The sequence below is a fragment of the Nomascus leucogenys genome, chromosome 3 (assembly GCF_006542625.1).
Source record: "Nomascus leucogenys isolate Asia chromosome 3, Asia_NLE_v1, whole genome shotgun sequence".
NCBI lineage: Eukaryota > Metazoa > Chordata > Mammalia > Primates > Hylobatidae > Nomascus > Nomascus leucogenys.
The window spans coordinates 21,039,354-21,061,614 of NC_044383.1; the positions used below are offsets into that span (position 1 = coordinate 21,039,354).

The window sequence follows — 22,261 nt, forward strand, 5'->3', positions numbered from 1 at the left end:
GAGATAGGACCTGATGTGAAGGTCAGGAAGCTGCAACAACAGTCTATCATAATTAATAGAGTCGTCCAATGTACAGCAGAGAAATTAAGAGAAAAACTGTCCCCTCCCTCTGCAAAAAAAAAAAAAAATCTAAATAAATAAAACAGAGGAAAGCTTCTTATATCATTAAGAAGCAAAATCACTGAAGGCTGTAATTAAGAAAAAGAAGAGAAAGGGGAGCTCTGTGTGTCTGGCATTGATGACTATTTTTAAATAAAATTAAACACTTTACTAAGGCTTGTCAAAAATAGCCTTCTTATTCCTAAGTTTCCCTATGTGCAGGCTCTGGGAGTAAGGATTGCTCCTCCTTTCCTTGAAAATTGTTTTCTACCTTAACAAAGGACTTCACTTCAAACTGGTGATTCTCTAAAAAGATATCAATCAGATCTGTGAAATCAAAAGTAAATCTGAATTTTAATCCAGAATAAGATAACAAAGATTTTTGGTTCATTTTCATATTGGATGAAATCCCAAAATTAAAAGAAAACATTTAGTTATTAGAGATTTACAAAAAAACAAAGATCAATACTGGAAATGGGACTTCCACTTTTATAATAATATTTAATGTAGGAAATAAAGCATTTAAATGTAAAATAACTGGGGGGATTTCATGGATATAATAGCAAAATTTCTGAAGGACCTTTAAAAATATGTATATTACTAAATAATAGAAGTAACTCTTCTTCAGAACAGTTCAATTTTATCAGAGTAAATCTGCACACAAGAGCACTATCAGTTTATCAGCAGCTTTACGGCAGGATTTCACTTTGTATTTTGGAACCTCTTAAGTCAAACTAAAATCAAGTTCTTGAAACAGCTGCACTATTTACATTGTTCCCTTAGTTGTACATTGCCCTGGTCTCTGTAAATGAAAGGAAATACACTACAGTAGCAGCTGATGCTTTCAACTTGCCCCCACACTCCATCCCAAACTCATTCTCTCACCCTCTTCTCAGCCCTTTTCAAAGCAGGTAAGTGAAGCTGTGCAGGAGCTTCAGACAGAGCTCAACTTGTGTGAGGAGCTGCGCAATGTGGAGAGCTGGAGATGTAGGATTCAAACGGAGCTCAGCAGAGCCAACATCAGATCAGCTCCCTATGCACTACAACCCTGCCTCCAAACATGCTCCCTTTCCAAAACTGAGCCGAGAAAGAGCATCACAAGCAAGGGAAGGGGCATATTTTTGTTTCCAAGTGAAACAAAACACATTTTGGAGCAGCTAAGTGCTTGTCTTCTTAGCACAGTTGCAAGTTAAGAAACATAGGGGTAACATTCACTCTGTGATTACTATTAGAATCTCGACTGAGAAATAATCACTCCTCAGCAAGCCATATACCAATGCAGCATCATCACTGTAATCTAGTCTATAAATATCAACGCTAGGTCTATATCAAAGACTGTTAAAAGAATATTTCAGAGTATCTTATTCTGTTAGTTGATTAATCTAATTCTTCCAATTATAATTCAATTACATGTTACAGTTTCGGAAACATGAATTCCAGAACCATAACTGATGAAACTGCTGCTACAGGCACAAGAAAATAATTAAGCCATCAAACAAAAATAAAAAATATTTTAAAAGAAATGCAGATGTGATGTTTTAAGTTTTTGGAATTAAGATTTCTAATTTGACACAATTAGGCTTAACAAAAATAAATCTTCCGTCAAAAATGTTGATTGTAATAAGCCACAATTTAATATATAAATAATATTCATTGCTTAAATTCAGGGGCAAGGGCTTCACATAGTTTCTTCGTATAGAGGTTTTCAAGTCAATTGTTAGTTCCATTAACATTTGAAAATTCAGATTCTTCACCTAAACATGAATATATGCAAATACAACAAGCACATACTCTATCTTGCAGAAAAATAATATTTATGTTATCCCTCACCTTAAGAATAATCTTATACATCAAAACTGCAACTGATTATATTCATTTAGTATATATACAACTGCTCCCCTGCAGGGAAGACAAAAAACACAAAAAGGTTGGAGGGCGAGGGTTTTTGTATATTTTTCCCCTTCATTTTATATATCATTATTACTTTTTCTCAGGGAGGACGTCAGTAATGAATCTTAAATTCAAAGAGTTGTTGAAAAACACTATCTAGAAGCTTCTAAATTAACATCTGCATCACCTAGAGAATGATGACATACCAATAAAAAAATTCTAAAAAATTCTCAATCAATGCAGTCAAACTAAACTCAAAAGTAATTCATACTACTCTACACTATAAGCAATTAGACAATTTTTAAATTGCGATATAGGCCATTATGTCTTAATAGAAAAATAAAACCCAACCTTACTAAATAAAAAATGACTATCTCTAAAAAAGAGTACCAAAGCATATTTGATATGTTTGACTTAATTTTTTAAAAATAGAATTATTCAGCATCCCTCATTAATACAAGGATACAATTATAAACATTGCGGTAAATATTTGCTGAGCCACACGAAAAAAAATCTGGAGTTGCATTATGAAACAGTCCAGCAAACTCAGAAAAATGAGAACTCACTTGGGTGCTGTATGCTACAAAAAGCAAAGTGTTTAACAATGACGAAAGCTTTGGCTATTCTTAGGTATCTATGTACACAGAGTAGCAGGGCATTTATAACATATGTGTGTTTCCCCAAAAGGATAATACATCCATGGTGTCTTATGTTAAACCCAATAATTTTGGGTGGGGGAAAGGAGTTTATTTAAGAACAGTTTACAGTAAAGTAAATCAGAATGTTAGAAAAAAAAATCATACTAGCTTCTTTGAGAAACTACATAAATAAACTTGAAGTTAGAGCCTACAATAAAACTACACTCAGGTAGAGTTTTAAGATATTCCTTTATTATTCCTCCCTTTTTTTTGGCCTTTACAGTATTAACTTTGTCCCAGTTCCAACAAAGAACAATGATCCCTGAGATAAGCATGATTAGGATATAGTTGTGTTTTAAAAGATGGTGAGCAGAAAAGATTTCTGAACATTATAAATGATACTTTCTGCTATGTATAGATTTACCTGGAAAAACAAATCCAAAGATCCACTTCAGATTTAAAAACTCAATTTTATAGGGAAAAGCAGAATAAAAAAAAAAAAAAGAAGCTAGGAAGTACTCACCTCTTCACGTAATTTTATCAACTGCAACATGAATGCACAAAAAAAAGATAAAAAGGAAAGAAATGGCAGGAAAGAAAGATCAGTTGTGTGACAGGATACAGAATTAACATTGACAATTTATCTGTTTACATGTTTAGCATTTAAAAATCACAGACAAACACATTAAAAGAACCTAAACATAGACTACATGCAGAGTTTTTTGAACGAATAAAGATCACTTTCTCACACTGTCACATTAAACAAAGAGAATAGTGTGAAATTCTCTTTTAAAGTACATCTAAGACACCATCATGAAATAAAGGGGAACGACTTCATAGAAGTCTATATTATAAAGAAAGAAAACAAGTTTACTGTTCCTCTCTTCTAAGAATGTACCATTGAAGAGGTTTTGTATATACAAGTTTTCAGGATGTTTCTCTGTTTGGAATCTTGACAACTGATTTCAGATTTTACCTACAAATGAAAATGATTAATAGCTCATGCTTTGGTTCCAATAAGTATTTAAAACAACAAACTATTATGTTAGTTAATGTTATACTTGTACCCACTCTAGTAGTAAGACTGCATTTGGAAGTAATGTTATTTTAATAGAAAATAAAGTATGCCAGGAGAGAGAATACTTATTTAGAACATAGTGTCAAAAATTCACGATCATATGAACTTTTGTGTATGTAAGAGTCAATTTCTATGTTTTTGTTTTGCTTAAGAGGCTACTGCAATCATGTGGCATGTTTTCATTTTAATTTTTGAATGATTTCTTCAGTTTTCAATTTTCTTCATATTGTAAACTGGCAATGAGCTTTTACTTCATTTATATTGCAGTTTTGTTTTCACTAAAGTCAAATAAAAAATCACTCCTTACTTGTTAGTAAATTATCCTATGATAACATTTTAATTCTCTTATTTAGAACATTTTTCTATTTGCCTTAAATATAACAGATAAAACAAGCTGTTTAACTCTTTAGGAACTAAAATATATAACCATATATCTGGCTCATTGTGTGTGTGTGTGTGTGCGCGCGCGTGTGTGTGTGCTTGACACTATTCTAAACTACAAATATAACTGTATAAGTGAGATGACGACCACAGTTTCTGCAATGACTAGAAACTGAAACCTATGTTGTAACAGACTAAACCACATTCTACGTCTGAAATTTTCATCCTCAGCAATTCAGGTCTACAACTGATAATTTTTAAACATCTAAATATCTGTAACATCTGTTATAACACTTGACATATGCAGGCCAATAAATTAAACTATTGCTTTGGGAGAAATGTGCCTGAATTGTTCGCTGTAAGTCTCTCTATAATTATCATGTTTACTATAGCCCGGATATCTCAATGCTTAACGCTGTTTTTGTCCCGAATTCAAGGAAGGCAGTATGCATTCCAGCTTATTCTGTTATTTCATTTGTTATATGAAAAGTATTTTGAGTACCAAAGAATAAGATTTTTAAAACTGTTAAGAATCCTTTATAAAAAGGGTACATAAGTTATCATGTAATGTCTCACAGTACATTCAGTGAAAATGAAACTTTTATTATCATCGTTTCAAAATAGACAAGAAGTTGTCTTTATTTTTAATTAACACACTCAGCAACCATCCAGTTACATATAAGTAAATCATCTTGTCATTTCACATGAAAAGTTATAATTCTTCCCCAGAAGCAGCAAAACTTTAAGCTAAAGTACCTGGCCTATCACATATCGGAATCTTTCTCTTTGCTATCCCAACATCATGGGAGAAAAAGGCAAACATTAATTCTCAGAAAGAGACGATCTGGGAATTGATCGGCCAGCTATCTTTTCTTTCTGGGGGCACTATTCTTCGGTTGACTATGATACTTAAAGGGCCAAAGTTTAAAACTACTCTTCAGCAATAGAGACCATTTGGGGCATGCCACCCTGCCATAATCAATGAGTGTTTAAAAATGCTACCCATTTGTTTTTTCAATAGGTTCCAAACAAAAAACGTTCTATCTTGTTTGTGCTGCATGGCTGCATTCAAGCTCTACATCGGATTTGTAGCTAAGCTAGGTAATGGGAGAGTTTTTCATCTTTATCTTTTTTTTTTGGTTAGGCCGAGAGTTATTCATTCAAGTAAACAAAAGATGGCCTATTTTTGAAAATTAACAATGCTTAGACTGGACTGTAAGTCGTGATTTCGTATTTTCTCGAGTTACTAGCTCCATCATAGGCAACATGAGAGTGTGCAATGCCACCATGTTGAGTTATGATAATCAACATCTTTTTTTGAAACAAAGATTTTTTTTCCCCCAATGCAGAATTTGATACAAGAGGTAATCTGTTCCTTTGTGGGCTGAAAAAATCTGGTTTACGCTGGTTTGAACCAGTGGAATCTCTTGTGGTTAAGCCTTCTGCTGTGACTAAAATCAAAACTGCACTGCAGAGCATGTGAGGGTTCATGCGCGCGCGCTTCTGTGTGTGAGGTGCGTCACGTGACCCCCAGAACTACCGAATTTTTTTAAAGCTGATAACGCGACTGCCGTCTCTGTCCGCATACAGATAACGAATAAATGCTGAACTCTATTAAACGCCCTTTACACATTATCGTGGGTCGAACACACAATTTTCTGAACTTATGATGACAGTCTATTTATTTTGCTATAAACCCTCAGCACGTAACGAACAGATTTGTGCCTGGTAATGATCTGCTCTGCCAGGGCTATATGAAATGATACCGACCTTCTTTAGATCTTGGGGAATTAAATTGACCGACTTCACCCCCTGGTCTGTAGCTGAAGTTTGACACACTTTATGCACAGCAAGCCCAAATCAGAACTTAAGAGAACCTCGTATTAAGAAATTAAGCAATCATTATCTGCTAAATATTGCTTTGCCACAAAACTTTCCACACATTTGGAAATAGTCTACTCTTTATATTTTGAATCTTCTATTTGGGATTTATTCAAAGTCACTGATCAATATATTTCTGCAATAGAAACTGAGAGAGTATTAGGGTTCAAAACCAAAGCTTGGAACAGTTTATTTGCCCCATTATCACACTTCACTATGAAAGGCTTTATGATTTTATTCTATAAGTTGTGTTTTTCCTTTTATGAGAATGGTTCTCATGAAATGCAATCAAGTTAGGAACTATTAATGTTTCCACTCTAAATACAACATCACTACATTCAAGAACTCAACTCTTTCAAAGAAATAAAATGTTGCCACATGGAATGGTAAATACGGTATTTTCAAAGAATAGAATGATAATGCTTAAGACAATAGTCCTTGGAAAGCTGATAGCCCAACAGTACTCGAATGTACAAAGTAGGTAATTTTCTCGTCCCTTCTTTGTAAATCAGCATTAGCTATATTTGATTGAATGAAATGAATATGAATCAGAAATGAATGTATACAAAGCATTTAATTTGGAATTAAATGCAAGGTGTATTGTATGAGGGACATTAAAAATGCTTTTGAAAAATTCTCAATTTCTGAATTTTTAACATTTCTAATCATGGCAGAAATGTTTATGTACCTAAGAGTAAATTAACATACTTTATAGTTAATTGGCAGACTATAATTATATGTATTACAGTCAGGTTTCAGATGCCTAAAAAAAACTGCATCATAAATTATCAGAATGAGAAATAACAGCTATTGTATTCATATTGTCGAATCTTCACAAAGAAGCAACTATAAGGAGGATGTGTATGTTACACTGAAAATACCTAGCCAGTATTTTACCTATATAATCATTGCTATTAATTCCTTATTTTCCTATTTTGATCTATATTTTTAAACTGACAGATGTATCCCAATTGCAATTAAATGAATATTGCTATTTTTATCTCATTTTGTTTATCTCCAAGTTTTATCCATTTATATAATTAGTATTCCATGGACAAGAAGTTCTGAAAATCAATTTATTAGCAAATAACTTAGAAGTAAACTTATTTGTAGGCAGAAGACCTTTTCTTATATAAATTATAAGTAACCCTACCTAAAAAAAACTCTTCCTAGCTACCGAGCTACAAAGATTAGTATAGAGCCAAATTAAAATACTTTCTTTCTTTACAGAAAGAGCTTCCGTTTTGACTCCATATTCTGAATGAATGCTGATGCAGAATAAAAAAGTTATTCTCAAGTGACCATACCTAGTTAAAGATGTGTTTTAGTTTGAGGGATTTTAATTCCTATATTATGACAAAGAGCCTTAAAACAAAATGCAATGACTTCATATGAAATGGAAATTTTGCTACATTTGGTAACAAAATATCCAAAAAGTTAAGTGTGGTCTCTTTGAACTTTTACACCTCATTCAAATTTTAGATGGATAACTTCACACAAGTAATAATCTAACAGTACATATTCTCGTGACTATAATTTATCATACTCTATTTATTGAAGTGACAGTTCCTTACATGTAACTTCAGGTTCTCCAAGCACTTTCAGAATTTGTAAGTTTGATTTATATAAGTCCAGGGGAAATCTCTACATAATCACTTTAAGGTGACAGGAATATAATTTAAAAATTTCAGAAAATATGAACTCAATCTATTTTTGTGGAACAGTTTTCTTTAGGCATAAAAATCATACTTATATGTACGCAAGGCAAATGTTTTAGGCATATAAAATGTCCATTAAGAGAAGTGAACATGTTTGGAAAAAAAGGGATCCCCGTCATAGAACTACAACATCCATTACAATAAAGGAGTCTGAGTTAGACAGGCACACCCCCTTCCTTTCTATTTCCTCTGCATTAGGCAGTAGTTTCAAATGAGGGAAAGATCTATAGCTGTTTAAAGAACTGACATGGGAACTATGCATTCACTTTCTTGCAAAAAAGATAGTGTTTTTGCAGTAGATAGGAAATAAAATTATGATTCATTCATTTTCAAGAGGTATGAGAAATCTAAATCTCACTTTAAAAACAGAAGAAAATATTTTTTCTCTCATCCTCACATTATTTAATCTATTATGAGTAAAACCCCTTTATCACATCACCCTTTTATGTTTGATTTGCTATTTTTTTTTTTTCCTTTAGCTAGTCTCACATTTCAATCAGGGAAGCTGAAATCCCAAGTCCAATCTGAACATGTTCACATGTCTGAACTCAAGCTGATAACATCCAAATAGTGGAGGAGGTGAGATCTTTCCAAAAACAAACATAATCAGCTCAGTCATTCTTCTCTCTTTTTTGGGGGTGGGTGAGTAGAGTCCTTAATCACACAAACAACATCCCTGTGACAGATTATAGTATAATAGATAGCAATATACTATTAGCATATATGGACTTATAATATCATCTATTTGAGATGGTAAATACAATTATGCAATTTTCATAATATGTATCAATATATTATGTTTCACTATCCTATTAAAATTTTGGTTTACTCAGTGACTGATTTATGTTCATTTTCATTTAGGCAGAGTAGAGACTTTTATACCACTTGCCAAAGTGGCATTAGTAACCATGTTCAGGTCTTGTTTCTGAAGGTCCCTATCATGTTATTTTCTTTAAAAGTGTCAAAGAAAATCAGTCATTAGGGTTTTTTTGAGACATTTTTAAAGTCATCTCTAAACTGAGGTTCTTAAAACTTTTTTTAAAGTTGTATATAGTATCTACATGAATTAATGAAGTCTGCAGTATTAATTCAAAGAAAGAGGCGGGACATTCATTAGACTCATGACACTACGGTATGATCCAATGAGAATCGACAGCCAAGTTGTAAAGCTCTTTTAAGAAGAAACTGTATCTTATTTTTTTGCCTACACAGATCTTAAACTGCAAAAAGACTTATCCTATTATTATTATTATGACTATTATTTGACAGAAGCAGGTCCTCTGTATGAGTATCCAAGTTCCACACTGGTGCTTCCAATTTGCATTTTGGTGAATGTATTTTTAAGAAGCCACACAATAGGAGATTGGGCTGCCCTGTTGAATTTTGAAAGCTTACTTTCATTTGTTTTGCTGCAAGTGTTGATTTAATTATACTGCATTATTATCAAAGCTGTATTATGTACTTTTTTATTCCTTTTACATGTGTTTGAGGTGAAGACCTTGGCTTTGTCTGCAAACGGTGTGTTTCAAGTTATTCCTTAAGTACTAAATAATAAAGAAAAGAGAAGAAAAGATTTTTTTAAAAGATAGCAGACAGTGATCACAAGGTAAAGGGTTAAATGTAAGATCTCCAAGAAACATTTTGAAGTTGATTAAGACTCCAGCTTTGCATTAAACAGTATCGCTTCCACATGAGTTGCTGCTAATACCGTTAAGGAGCAGCTTGAGAGCCCAGTGCGCCAGTGACCTCCTTCACCCTCCAGCCACCCACCGGGCCTTCCTGATTAGCATTCTACCTGGTTCTCTGAGGAATTCCCATCATCCCCCAGGAGCTCATTCCGTACTTCGTCACTGTAGGCGATCCGTGACCTTTTCTATAAAACAAAACAAAAAGGGAGAGAGTGAGAGGAACGTTAGAAAGTAAAGGCTTCCAAGCTTTATTGGTATCAAGGCTGATCTCAAACCTCGAGAGCCCCCTAATGGAAACCTATTGGCTACAATCTGCAAACCAAAGTTGTGTAAATTTCCTGAACTTGATAAGTTTCATGTAAATTAGAAGTTTATAAGATGCCAAAAATGAAAGGAAACTGTGTTGTGTATTCTATTCATAAACGCATCTGAACTTGTATATTGTTCCATACATCGCCATTCAGATAAGACCACTAAGCTGAAAGAAATGCAGCTATATAACTGCATGTCTGTAAAACTCACTAGATTGTACTTAAGACAGGAGTATATGTTTTTTTTTTTCAATATTGTGGCAGGAAATGGACATTACAAAGCTTTCAATTTAGGACTTTAAAAGCCTCTAATACTAGGATAATAATTATATCTCCAACTATACTCTGCAATGCCTAGAATAGCATGTCTATATTTCTTTCATTATTGTGATGCTACTAGCCAGAAAGAGAGGAAATTTAAAGCCCCTCCCCTGTACAAACAATAATTTAAATGTCTCCCAGCTCTCTATAAATAATGGCCTAAGGAAAAGTAATGAAAGTGTGTGTGTGCATGTGTGTGTCTGGTAAAAGAAACTAAATTTCTCAGTCACAGTAAATAAAGGCAAGTAGGCTATGAGTCAACTTTTCACAGTCCCAGTAAATAAAGACAAGTGGGCTATGAGTCAATGTTTCACACCCTGAAAATGTGTTTTACAAGAAATATACCCCTCTCTATAAAGTCAGAGGGACATGTCTGCAAGCAATTCATGAATTATCTAAATGTATACACATTTGGAAAAGCCAAAAGACGGAAAATTCGTTGGGAAGCTAAAGTGTGTGCCTCAGATCCCACTTCAGCGTCACTATTTCAGACCTACATTCAGATTTGCAAGTTACTTTGTTGTCTTTTCTGCTTCAGAATTCACTAAGAAAACTACTCCATTAATCTCTTCCTCACTTGGGGGTCTAGAGTTTGGGGCTTAAAATTTCTTATTTGTTCAACTGTGATCTGAAAAAGTACTGTAGTTTAAAAGGACTATCAATAATTCCAGAGCAGATGTCAACAATATGATTTTTAAACTAGATTTTAAACTAGTGAATAAGCAACACTGCTTGACCACATAGAGATCACAATACCTTAAACATCAAACATATTACATTTGAATGGAAAAGAACCTTAGACAAGAACAGCCAATAGACTTTAAATCATTCTGAAGTTACAACTTTTCCCAATTGGGGTTCCTTAGCTTAACCACAAAACACAGAAAATTATTTCAGTAACTACGTTTATCAATTCTCCCAAGGATGGTACATAAGAAAAAAATTTAGTTCATTACATATATTTGAAGACAAGTCTTGAGTCTCTGGCAGAATCCAGTTGAAAAGGCTGAATAGAGTAGAAATAAAAATAAATAAACCTAGACATTCCTTTGCTTTTTAGGGAAAAAAGTAAGTTTCATGGAATTCTAAAGGTAGCTCTGGTTAAACTGACACTGGAACACTGGGGTCCTGACTCACAGCTCAGTGCTCATTCTACCACACAAAAGTTCCTCTTCATTCTATTACCTTTAGAGTGACTCAGGAAAAAGGCACAAGAATTGCAAAATGTTTTGATATTAAGGAGACAGTGGCATCCACTCCCTGCCCTGAGTCTCCACCCTAACCCCCATTTCGCTGCCACAAATGCATATCTTATACCTTGACTTCTGCAATACGTCTCTAAGTAGATAAATAAAACCAACAACGTTGCAGAGAGGAGGACAGAGTAAAGAAGTCAAGTCCTCAGCATGAAGTCAGTAAAGATATCTACATCAGATCTCTCAACAATTCAATAGTGACCCAACTCAGTCATTTGTGAACATGCCAGACTTTTGACCATCGCAAATGGCATATATTAAGCCTGGTTCTCTTATTGTATTTACTGAAGCCATTATTAATTAGCTATTTCTATGGACTTCATACAGAATTGCATTTAAAAATGCTAAATTATCAGGGCAGTCCACTTCATGGCCTTAATACAGTATTTAGATCAAGCCAAAGTTTGCTTTTGCTCATTTGGAGCTCCTACTGCAGTAGTTTCAAACTAGCTAAGCAAAAGTATTTTACAGCATTAAAGGAAATGAGAACCTTTAAACAGGCTGTGGTATCAGAGCTGCCTTTTTAATTATTCATCTCATCACTATGGGGGACTAAAACATTCCACAGTATGCAAGAGGATCATATGGAGATTGCTTTTGTTTTTCCCTTTTTTCACCAAAATACCAACAAATTGGCATAGATTGTTCAATTACATTATACTCTTATTTTGATTTAGTATACTTCAAAAGGAGAAAATTATAAATGTGTATCCCTAAATATCGAATCTTGTTTTGGTTACAATCCACTGCTTTTAAAAACCAGCAATTAAGAGTGTACATGCTCAGCAACAGAGAACTAAGGCTTTATCCACAGTTGAAGGGTGGTCCCTATAAATGTCATTCTTTACCATTGGGATGGTAAAAACTGGTTGTTTGGATGGCTTTCTGGATATAATTAAGTAAATGATACGCTGAGTGTAACAAAGTGTTCTCTGACAGGACTGACTTTTCTTAAAGAATGAAGAGACAACTCATCTCAAACATCAGAAATAGTTCCTCATGAGCATGATACAACAATGCTGAAAACTGAACTCTTTATATGTGAGTTTCATTTTCCAAACAAAACAAGACTATTTTTTAAAAAACTAATTATATTTAGATGCCCAACATTGGTATTTTCTCATAATTTTTTACGACTTGAAATTTTAAGTAAGCTGATTGTGCCCAACCATAACTTAGCCTGCAAGATCATCATTAAACTAACTGAATACCAAAAAAGGGGAAAAATCCTTTGAATGACAAACTGCTTATTTTATGGATAATTTTCCTCTAAAACATCAATAAATTATGTTACCTTTTATGGAATTAAAAAAAATCTCATGCTACATTAATAAGTACCTACACAATAATTTAATTTGGAAGATTCAAAGTTAATAAAACTGAAGCATTTACTGTATCTTGATAAACTTCACTAAAATATTTTTTCTTTATTATCAACGGTATAAAATTTGTACTTTAGCCAAATGCAAACATGAGAATTTGAGCTGGAAATGTCACACATTCAGCTACAGTTTGAAGGAACCCAATTCATAATGCATTTTATAAATAGTTAATGACTTCTATACATAAGCTAACCAGGCAAATCAAGAAATTGTCAACATTTTTAGTCTTAGTTGTCAGTTACCACTGTCTACTGGTGCTTTATATGTGGCTTCTGGAGAAGACAGAAGCTCTATGCAGTTTGTAATCTACTGCAATTTCTGGTCTGCACCATAACAGTAGAAAAGCTTCAGCTGACAATACTTGCCACACACACACACACACACACACACACACACACACACACACACACAGAGTTAAATACAAGAGTACTCCTCACTTTTAATTGTGTGTTTGTGTTAAGTTTACTTCTTCTAACTTATATACTTTGGTAGACTACATGGTTAGAAAAAAAATCTACAGACCATATATGAACTATAGAAAAAATACGACAAATAAACAACTGATTGTTACCTCTAAGAAGTTAGATGCACAAGTTTCAATGGCTATTTTAAACTGATGACACAAGTTAGTTATGAATGTGAGAATTTCGGATTCAAGGCGATTTTCGATTTTTACTTGGTATATGAACAGGTCCTTTGCATACTGATTGGCTGATTTTCTTAAAGCCAAGTTCAAACAGATACACTTGCTTAGTTCTGTCTCGAAATTTGGCTTGAAACAGTCTTTCTACTTGACCCAAGCCTTGACATTTCCCAACTGAACTGAATGTGTTCCTGGACAGGCACTGCTAAATTAGAAACAAAACGAATTAACTTAGCTTAAACTAATTAAAAACTGTGATCTGTGGTACCGCCTCCTGTATGATTCTACATGTGAAATAGAGTATACGTAACCAGAATGAGGATTCTACAGCCCAGAACTAGCAAAAGCATAACAATGAAGTTGGTTTACTACTAAAGCGTATATGAGAATTTAATTTCCATGGCGTGCACATGGCAAAGCAATTGCTTAAATTGCCTCACCTGGGAATTTAATACAATGTTATCATCAGACCAGCCACATTGTAAATAGATTTATAATGCTTTCCATGTGCTGTACTCTGTTGCATATGAATTAAGTAATGATCTGGTATTACAATAAAATCAGCTAGTTCCCACACCTGGCAGACAGGATATTTCACTAAATTAATACCCATACAGCTACATCACAAGGCATAGGAGAGGAAACCATCTCAAAGGCATTCGACTTGAGTTTTACATGGGATGCAAATACTCGATGGCTATGTAGAATGTCACTACATTGAATGGGGCTGCTGAAGACAATCTGTTTCTAACATCTGTATCACAGAATTAAGACGTTCTCATTCCCATTCGATTTTGGCCTAATTTTCTTCATTCAGCACTTTAATTGCTAATCAGCAATCCACAACATTCACAAACACTAAGCAAGCCCTTTATTCTAATCTATGTGCTGCAGACAGCCAAATAATTGATACAGAGTGCAGTATGGTTTTGGTAAGTAATGAAAGAACAGCTTGTCCTACTCCCTAATCAAATGGGTCTATAGAAGAAATGGTTAATAGATTTCTCCATAGGTCTAAAACAAATTACCCAGTCTGGCTAGACTTTTCCATTGCTTCTACGTGTCTTTCAGTCTCCATATATTTAATAATGCCCAGGGTTACCAGGTGATACATCTATTAAAAATTGCATGCTTTCATAGCCAAAGAATTTAACTGCTCCTGTTATAATTAACACTTTGGGATATCTACAGAAAACCATGAAATTATATTGATTAGTTAGTCACATAATTGCTGGCATTCATTTCTTACCTAATTTTATCTGGTTCTAATTAAATAATATCATACTTCTGTAATACCCAGATGGCATTTTCTAAAATGCATCTATCTTTGGCACCAAGCGTTCATTTTTAGCCTCACTTCTATTTCTCATGGACAATTTCAGCTTTTCAGCCACACACCACCCCTGCACCAGGACTCAAAAAGGCTCATCAATCCAGGACAGAAAGCTTACATAGTCCAGAAAAAAATTAAATGGAATTTATGAATTTTTGTTTATCACAGTGTTCTCCATGCTGTATTAATTTCTAGTAAAAAGCAATTTAAGGTTAAAACATGTATCATACTACATGGCTTAGGTAAAGGTAAAGAAAACTGTTAGATAAATGTTTGAAACCTGGAACATTGTTAGGATGGATAGAAAAGCACATGGTACTAAATGAAAAGAACAGAGAGAGCATTTCAGTATGTGATCTTGGTCAAATTAAGTTTTCTGAGCATCGGTTTCTTCATCTCTAAAATAGTGGTATAGTATTTATTTCCTAGGGCTGTTGTGAAGATTTAAATGTTACAAACAAATGCAAACCTATCCTAACACCTTGTATATGATGACCTCCAGAGCATGTTCAACTAAATTGTAGTTGATAATACTGGAAAGGATGCAATAAAACTAGTAGGCATACATGGCTGAAAGTATAAATTATGCATCCTTCTTAAAAAATCATTTGCTGATACATACCAAAAAGGGCTTTAAAAATCTGTATTATTTAGATCCTGTAATTCCACCATACTGTTTTCCCAATTCCTTATTTTATGGTGCTGTAATTTTTGGATGGCTTCCAATAGTAAAAAATTCTACTGCATTTCTTTAATGCTATCAGAGAAAGTAAGTTCCAATCTGTTTCTTCTATGTAGTCATTCCTCTAAGTATGGCTTGCTCTTGCTCAAGGGACTGTTTAGAGTTAAAGGTCAAGCTCATTCGCTGGAAGATGCACATGCCACATGTCACCAATACTGTAGCATTAATAAAGGGAAAGCACACTTTGTGTCTATCATAAACTCATGGCCAACGGACCATATGCAAGCCACCAGAGAAAAAATACTAACACATCCTGCTGCAAAGCTACCAACAGAGCTGGAAAGTAGGTTACCATGAGACTGCCGAAATAATCCATTGTTCTTTAGTATGCAACACCAGAAAAAAAATTAAAAATTAGTTTTAAAAAATTGTCTTTTTATTGTAATCACTCTCATTTATTATTTTTGCTTATACTTTTAAGCACATTTTCCATGTTCAAAATGGATATTTATGCTTTGGCTATAAACAATAAGATAAATTATACCACATTTCCCCTAAATTACTTTTTAAAATTTAGCTATAATATCATATGTGAATATTTATATGCATATCATGAGGTTTTATATATATGTATATACACACACATATAGAGACTAACAAACCCATTTGCAATCCAGATGGAATAATAACTATGTTTACAATGCTAGGACAGACTTTTATTTATATTAGGAACTCTGCCCATATTGCTGCTATATCACTTAATGATTTGCAAAACAGAGAGCCCAGAAATTATGTAACTGCACTTCTTCATTTCCTCTTCCAGCATTTCTAAACTTTAGCCTGTAATTTAAATTTAGCATTAATGTTTCAAAAGGCAACATAAGTTAGTATAATGGCCCCACTTGCTTGCATATGCTTGCAGTTTATGACTTTTGACACTGCTATTGAATACAGTGTGGCTGTGTCTTAAATCATGTTAGCTTGTCAATCAACAATTAAATTACTTCATTCAGAAAATCAGCTCATGATAGAATGCCCAGATGTTGTTGTCAGCATCTGGAATAGTGTAAGTGTGCAGTGGAGGAAATCTCATCCTTTAAAGTCTTTTGATACGTAAAATAAAATAACTCCATAGACTCTACTTGAAATAATCAAAATATCAAAATGTTTATTATTTTGTTTGTTAATGATTTATAAATACACTGTACACCCCACTGGAAAATGTTACTCTGATAAATGTTTTCCAATAGATGCTTCATTTGTATTTTAAAATAAACTACCGCAACAAAGTATATAAATGTATACAATTAATTCTTACAGTGCTAGTTTCTCTATATCATCTGCCTAGCATTGGGAAGGAAAAGGGGTGAGTCGTTGAAAATCTGTCCATAGTCACAGTTTCAAGTGATCTAGACATCCAAGAACAAGTTATCCTGAGGATTCTCTGTAACTGACCCTAAGTTATCACATGTGGCTTCATCTAGATCAGGCTGCAAATTTAAAGACAAGGGGTTCTAAGCCAGATGAATGATCTATCCAAGGCCATGGAGCTAGGAAAGATGAGGCAGAACAAGGACAGAACCCCATTCCTCAATGCCAGTGTTCTTTTCACTTTATTCCACCACCACAACAGGCTGGAGTCCCCCTACCTTCATTCTCCAAAGCCACGGTTGGATGCATGATTCACCTAGTTCTATCAACTTATCATCAGCTAATTAGTCTAAAGGTTTTGTTTCTGGTCACCCTTCTCTAAAAACAAAGAAACAAACCTTTATATGTTGTTATCAACAGCTAGAATATTGGACACCAATTGAGAGCTCAAGGGTGATAAATGCTTAAGGTAAACTGTTTTATTTGATAGAATAAAGCATCTGATCTCAGAGGTTGAGTCATAATCACACCTATGGGTGTTATTTATACATGTTTCAAGATTAATCTTCAAAGGCTGTACCATAAAGCAACAATAGCCTACCTATGGCTCAGAGAGGAGCCGCACCAGCTATTAAGATGCGTTCAGAACTGCTTGCTTACTCAGAAAATCTGGTGACTCCTGGTTACTTTAAAATTCTAGATTGGAATCAGCCATCTCATAGGCAAACAATTTTTATAACCTATTTTCCTGGTACTTACTTTTGGACCCATGTTGCGACAGATTCTTTATTATAGACTATGCTATGTTATAGTGAGGTTATACGGTTCATAATTCAGAGATATACAATGTATTTTAATGTTTTATGGATATAGCCAATAAAACTATTATGTTTAGGCAATATAAGAAAATTATTTTAGCCCAAATTTTCTATGAAAACATTTTGACGGTTACTTCTATACTAGGGTGGCCCAAAACAAAATATAATGAATATGAAACTTCATATCTCATTCATAAATAACATATCCTTCCTAAAAGATTGTCCATTTTCAGGTGAATAAAATAAAATCTTGCCTACTCAGATGTTTTGCTTCATCAATTAGATGTTTTCTTGTGTATCTTCAATGTTTCACCCTCTACTGGTTCTTTCCTTTATGGTAGGTGTATCAACACTTTTTAAGTGTATCCCAGCTTTACACATTTTAAAAAGTTATGTCATATACATATATATATATATACACACACATACATACATACACACACACAGAGAGAGAGAGAGAGAGAGAGAGAGAGATGAGGTCTCACCATGCTGCCCAGGCTGGTCTTGAACTCCTTGGGCTCAAGCAATCCTCCTATCTCTGCCTCCCAAAGTGCTGGGGTTACAGGTATGAGCCACAGCACCTGGCAGTTATTTCATTCTACATTACTCTCCCCAGCAAATGCCAACCTCTCTTTATGCTTCCCTTCCTAGCCAAGCTTCTTAACCCATTTATGCCCAGTGTTCCATTATTGGAACGCTAAGCTTGTGGGAGTTATTTATATCCTACCGCTCAAGGTCATCGCAAAGGTCTGATTGTTCACAAAAAAAATTTGCAACCTCCAGCATAAATGGATTAATAGACTATTTTACACGCAATAACTCTATTTACTCATGTCTCAGTCATTTCTCAGCTTATTATAAACTGGATGCCTTCCTACCACTCTGCAGGTCTTCCAAAGATCACCAATGACTTCCTAGTTGTCAAAATTATTGGCCATGTTTTATAAATGAAATTTTTATTTTATGATTGTTTAAGATTTATAAAAAGGTTGCAACAACAGTGCAGAGTTCCCATATAACTCACACCCAGTGTGTCACAATTAATAAATTATTCATTATTATTAATTAAAGTCATCCGTTTTTTAGATTTCCTTAGCTTTTACCTAACGTTCATTTTGTATTCCAGGATCCCATCCAAGACTCCACGTTATATTTAGTAGTCATGACTTCCTAGGCTCCTCTTGGCTGTAGTAGTTTCTCAGACTAATTTGTTTTTGATGACCTTGACAGTTTTGAGGAGTGGGGCTCAGGTATTTTGTAAAACGTGTCTCAATTAGGATTTGCCTGATATTTTTCTCACGACTAGATTGGAGTCACGTATTTTCTGGAGGCGGATCACAGAAGTAAAGTGCCATGTTGATCACATCATATTGAAGCTACATACGATCAGCATGACTCATCACTGTTGATGCTGACCTTGATCACTTGGCTGAGGTAGTGTTTATCAGTTTTATCCACTGTAAAGTTACCCTTTTCCTCTTTTCATGTTGTACTCACTATGCATTAGTTCACATGTAAGGAGTTGGGAATTAGGCTCCACTCCCTTGAGGGTGGAGTATATACATAAATTATTTGGCATTCTACTGCATAGGAGATTTGTCTATTCAATCATTAGTCAATCATCTATTTATATCAGTCTGGCGTCATGGCTATTTATTTTATATTCTGGGTTATCATCCAATACTACTTCATTTCTTTTGTTGCTCAGATTGTGCCAATTTTAGCTGCAATGGCCACTTTTCAGTCCTTTTTCAGGTCAGACCTCTTGATAGTACCTGATATTGTCACCCACTTTCTCCTTAACAGATTCAGCACCACACTCCCTTTGAATTCCTCCTATCCTTGGAGGAATTGTGCTTCTCTTTCTCAGTCTCTCCTTCTTAGTCTCCTTCATTGTAACTTCTCTCACGATCTGCCCATGAATGCTGGCGTTCCACTAGGTCTCTGTCCTTAGCCCACTTCTCACTTATCTGAGTGATCTCATTCATACCTATTGTTCAAACTATCACCTAGGAGCTGGCAAAGATGTTTTCTGCATATTCCACTACAAATCCAATTCCTGTTGAGTACCTTAAATAATATAAAGGCATCTCAGGCTTAACACAAAGTAGAATATTATCTTTCTTCTACCGAATGCTCCACCTCCTGTTTTCCCTAATGACGGATAGTATAACCATGCACATGGTATTCTTAGATAAAAACCTAAAAATTATCCCACTCTCTCCTTCAATACACAAATCCAATCAATCAGCAGGCCCTATTAATTAAACCCTTATTTTTCAGAATATCTACAACTGGGGCCCTTGGCTCTATTTCCAGTATGTTTGTTATCTTATGCAGTAGTCCCCATTCTTTCTTTATAACTGTTATTAACATACATTTCTCATCCTTCTTTTTATATATGAATTATATTTGGGAGATATTTGGATGGAAAGACAGACATGTTTTTGACAGAGGTAAGCCAATAGGTCCAAAGTCTCAGCTCCTCATTTTGGGCAGAAAAGGAGTTACCTTTTCTAACAGAATATCAAAGCTATAAATGAATAATTGTCTAAAAATATAACTTATTTCAGAATAGAAATATTAAAATAGAAAGCAAATATATTCAACAAAAGCCAATATATTATGGGAAAATGGTAAGCAACAGACCACTCTCCGACTTTATAAGTCAATACCACATTTCTCTTTAATTTCAAATACAGGCATATCTCATATCTGCTGTTTTATTGTTCTCATGAGTTAGATATTCTCATTTTTTATTATGTAGAAGCTAAAAGACCACCATTTCAAACGAGATGATGTGCATGCATATTTCTTCTTTGTTTGTCTGATTTGTGGACCTGAGGAATATGGATTACCTCTGTTATCTGCACAAGAAGCTCTGCTACAAGCCTGGCATTCAGTTTGCTTTTATCTCTGAGACCCCAAATTGTACCGTTAGGCAACAGAGGGCACTTATCTAGATTGAACTGTCATACAAATAGATTTTTGTCAGCCATTCAATTTGTATTGGGGAACATGCCAACAAAAACAAAACCCAGCAATTTAAAACAACAATCCTATCCTCTAGTGACAGGAACAAATTGCTGCATTTCAAATGAATAAGAATTACTATAGATCGCACATCTTGTATGTGGGTGCTACAGGAAGAAAAATGTTCTTGGAACTAATTCTGTATAGTTTTTCTGGCCGCAGTCTAATATAAACCAAGCACATAGTATGCCTAATACTAATAAACATACAAAAAAAAGCCACAAACAAAAAGGAATTAATTGTTATCTGAGGAGAATGAGGCTGCCTAATGAAGTTCCAAGTCAAAATTCAGTGACTAGATGAAGGTGACATTATGTTGCATTTTGAATCTGTTCTCTGATCTATGGTCCCTCCAGGAATGCAGGTAGTGCCTCTGCCCACAAAAAAGTCAATTTGAGAAGTGAGACCATAATTCTCCTTAGGCCTAAATTGATTCTGGCTATATGTCTTCAATATCCATAAAGAACAAGCAAAAACTAGTAAATTGACCCCACCACAGTTACACTGTATCTCAGGCTATCTGGAAGAATATTCAGAGTTGATCTATTCAAAGTTGATGTTAACATCAAACACGAAAGATATTGATAATTGATAATTAAATCAATAAAAAATACAATTTTCACAATTGAAAATAATATTTCTGCTCATCAATACCTAAAATAATTAATTTCCTCTGCTATTACGTTTATTTGAGTTGAATCCTGTTCCCTTTCTATAAGCCGTATCTTCATTCTTATCTTTTATAGCTAATCCTTCAGTGAAACCCAGTCTTGGACTTGTGGAATCATAAACTACTGTAAGAGAAATAAGCAAACATGCAGATTCAGCCCTATGACTCTACATCAAGCTGAAACAGAAAATAAATAAGGGTCAAAAACTTCACTTGAACCCATGTAATTTTACTAAACAAATTTAATTAGTTCAATTTTTCAAATGTAAATATTTACATTTTTAAAATGTTTTCTTATATTAAAATTAGATAAGAATTTAGTACTTTCAAAATTCTGTAATATGTCACTTGGTAAAGCTGTAGTATTATATGTTACAGCAACAGGGACTTATGCCAAGACTTAAGACTTTACCAAAGAACAACTGCAAAAAATGATATACAGGCACGAAAAGGACCTCATTATTGGTAGCTAAAATAGGTAACAGGACAAAGGCAAGGTGAAATATAATGCTTCAAGTTACTGCTACATTTTGTTAAATAGTAGAGCTATCTGACAATAAAACATTCTTACTTCAAAGGAAGGTATAAAATTATATTACCCTAAAAACATGATACAACATACCAATACTTATGGGATGCAGCAAAAGCAGTTCTAAGAGGGGAGTTTATAGCAATAAATGTCTATATCAAAAAAGCAAATAACAGATAAACAATCTACTGTTAGAGTTCAAGAAACTAGAAGAAGAAAAATAAACTAAGCCCAAAGTTAGCAGAAGGAATGAAATAACAAAGATCAGGGCAAAAATAAATAAAAAAGAGACTAGAAAAACAATAGAAAAACATCAATGATACCAAGAGTTGATATTGTGAAACAATAAACAAAATAAACAACCCTAGCTAAAAACTAGCTAGAAAAAAAGGAGAGACTACTCAGGTAAATAAAATTAGAATGAATGACGAGACATTACAACTGAAATACAAAGGATCATAAGAAACTACTATGAACAATTACATGCCAACAAATTGGATAATAGAAGAAATGGATAAATTCCTAGGCACATATAGCCT

At 34.1% G+C, this 22,261-nt stretch overlaps 1 protein-coding gene across 5 annotated transcripts in view; it reads right to left on the reverse strand.

The window, feature by feature from the left end:
* The window catches only part of VTI1A (vesicle transport through interaction with t-SNAREs 1A), a 463,936-nt gene that overhangs the window by 374,522 nt on the left and 67,153 nt on the right, over window positions 1–22,261 (reverse strand). For 3 of the 5 annotated variants that reach the window (XM_030807075.1, XM_030807088.1, XM_004087536.3), the window contains exons 4-5: window positions 9,481–9,558; window positions 3,151–3,171 (exon numbers count right to left, since the gene is read on the reverse strand). In XM_030807075.1, coding sequence (XP_030662935.1) covers window positions 3,151–3,171; window positions 9,481–9,558 — 99 coding nt within the window. The remainder of the gene's footprint in view (window positions 1–3,150; window positions 3,172–9,480; window positions 9,559–22,261) is intronic. The other 2 variants (XM_030807079.1, XM_003255475.3) reach the window with 1 other exon arrangement.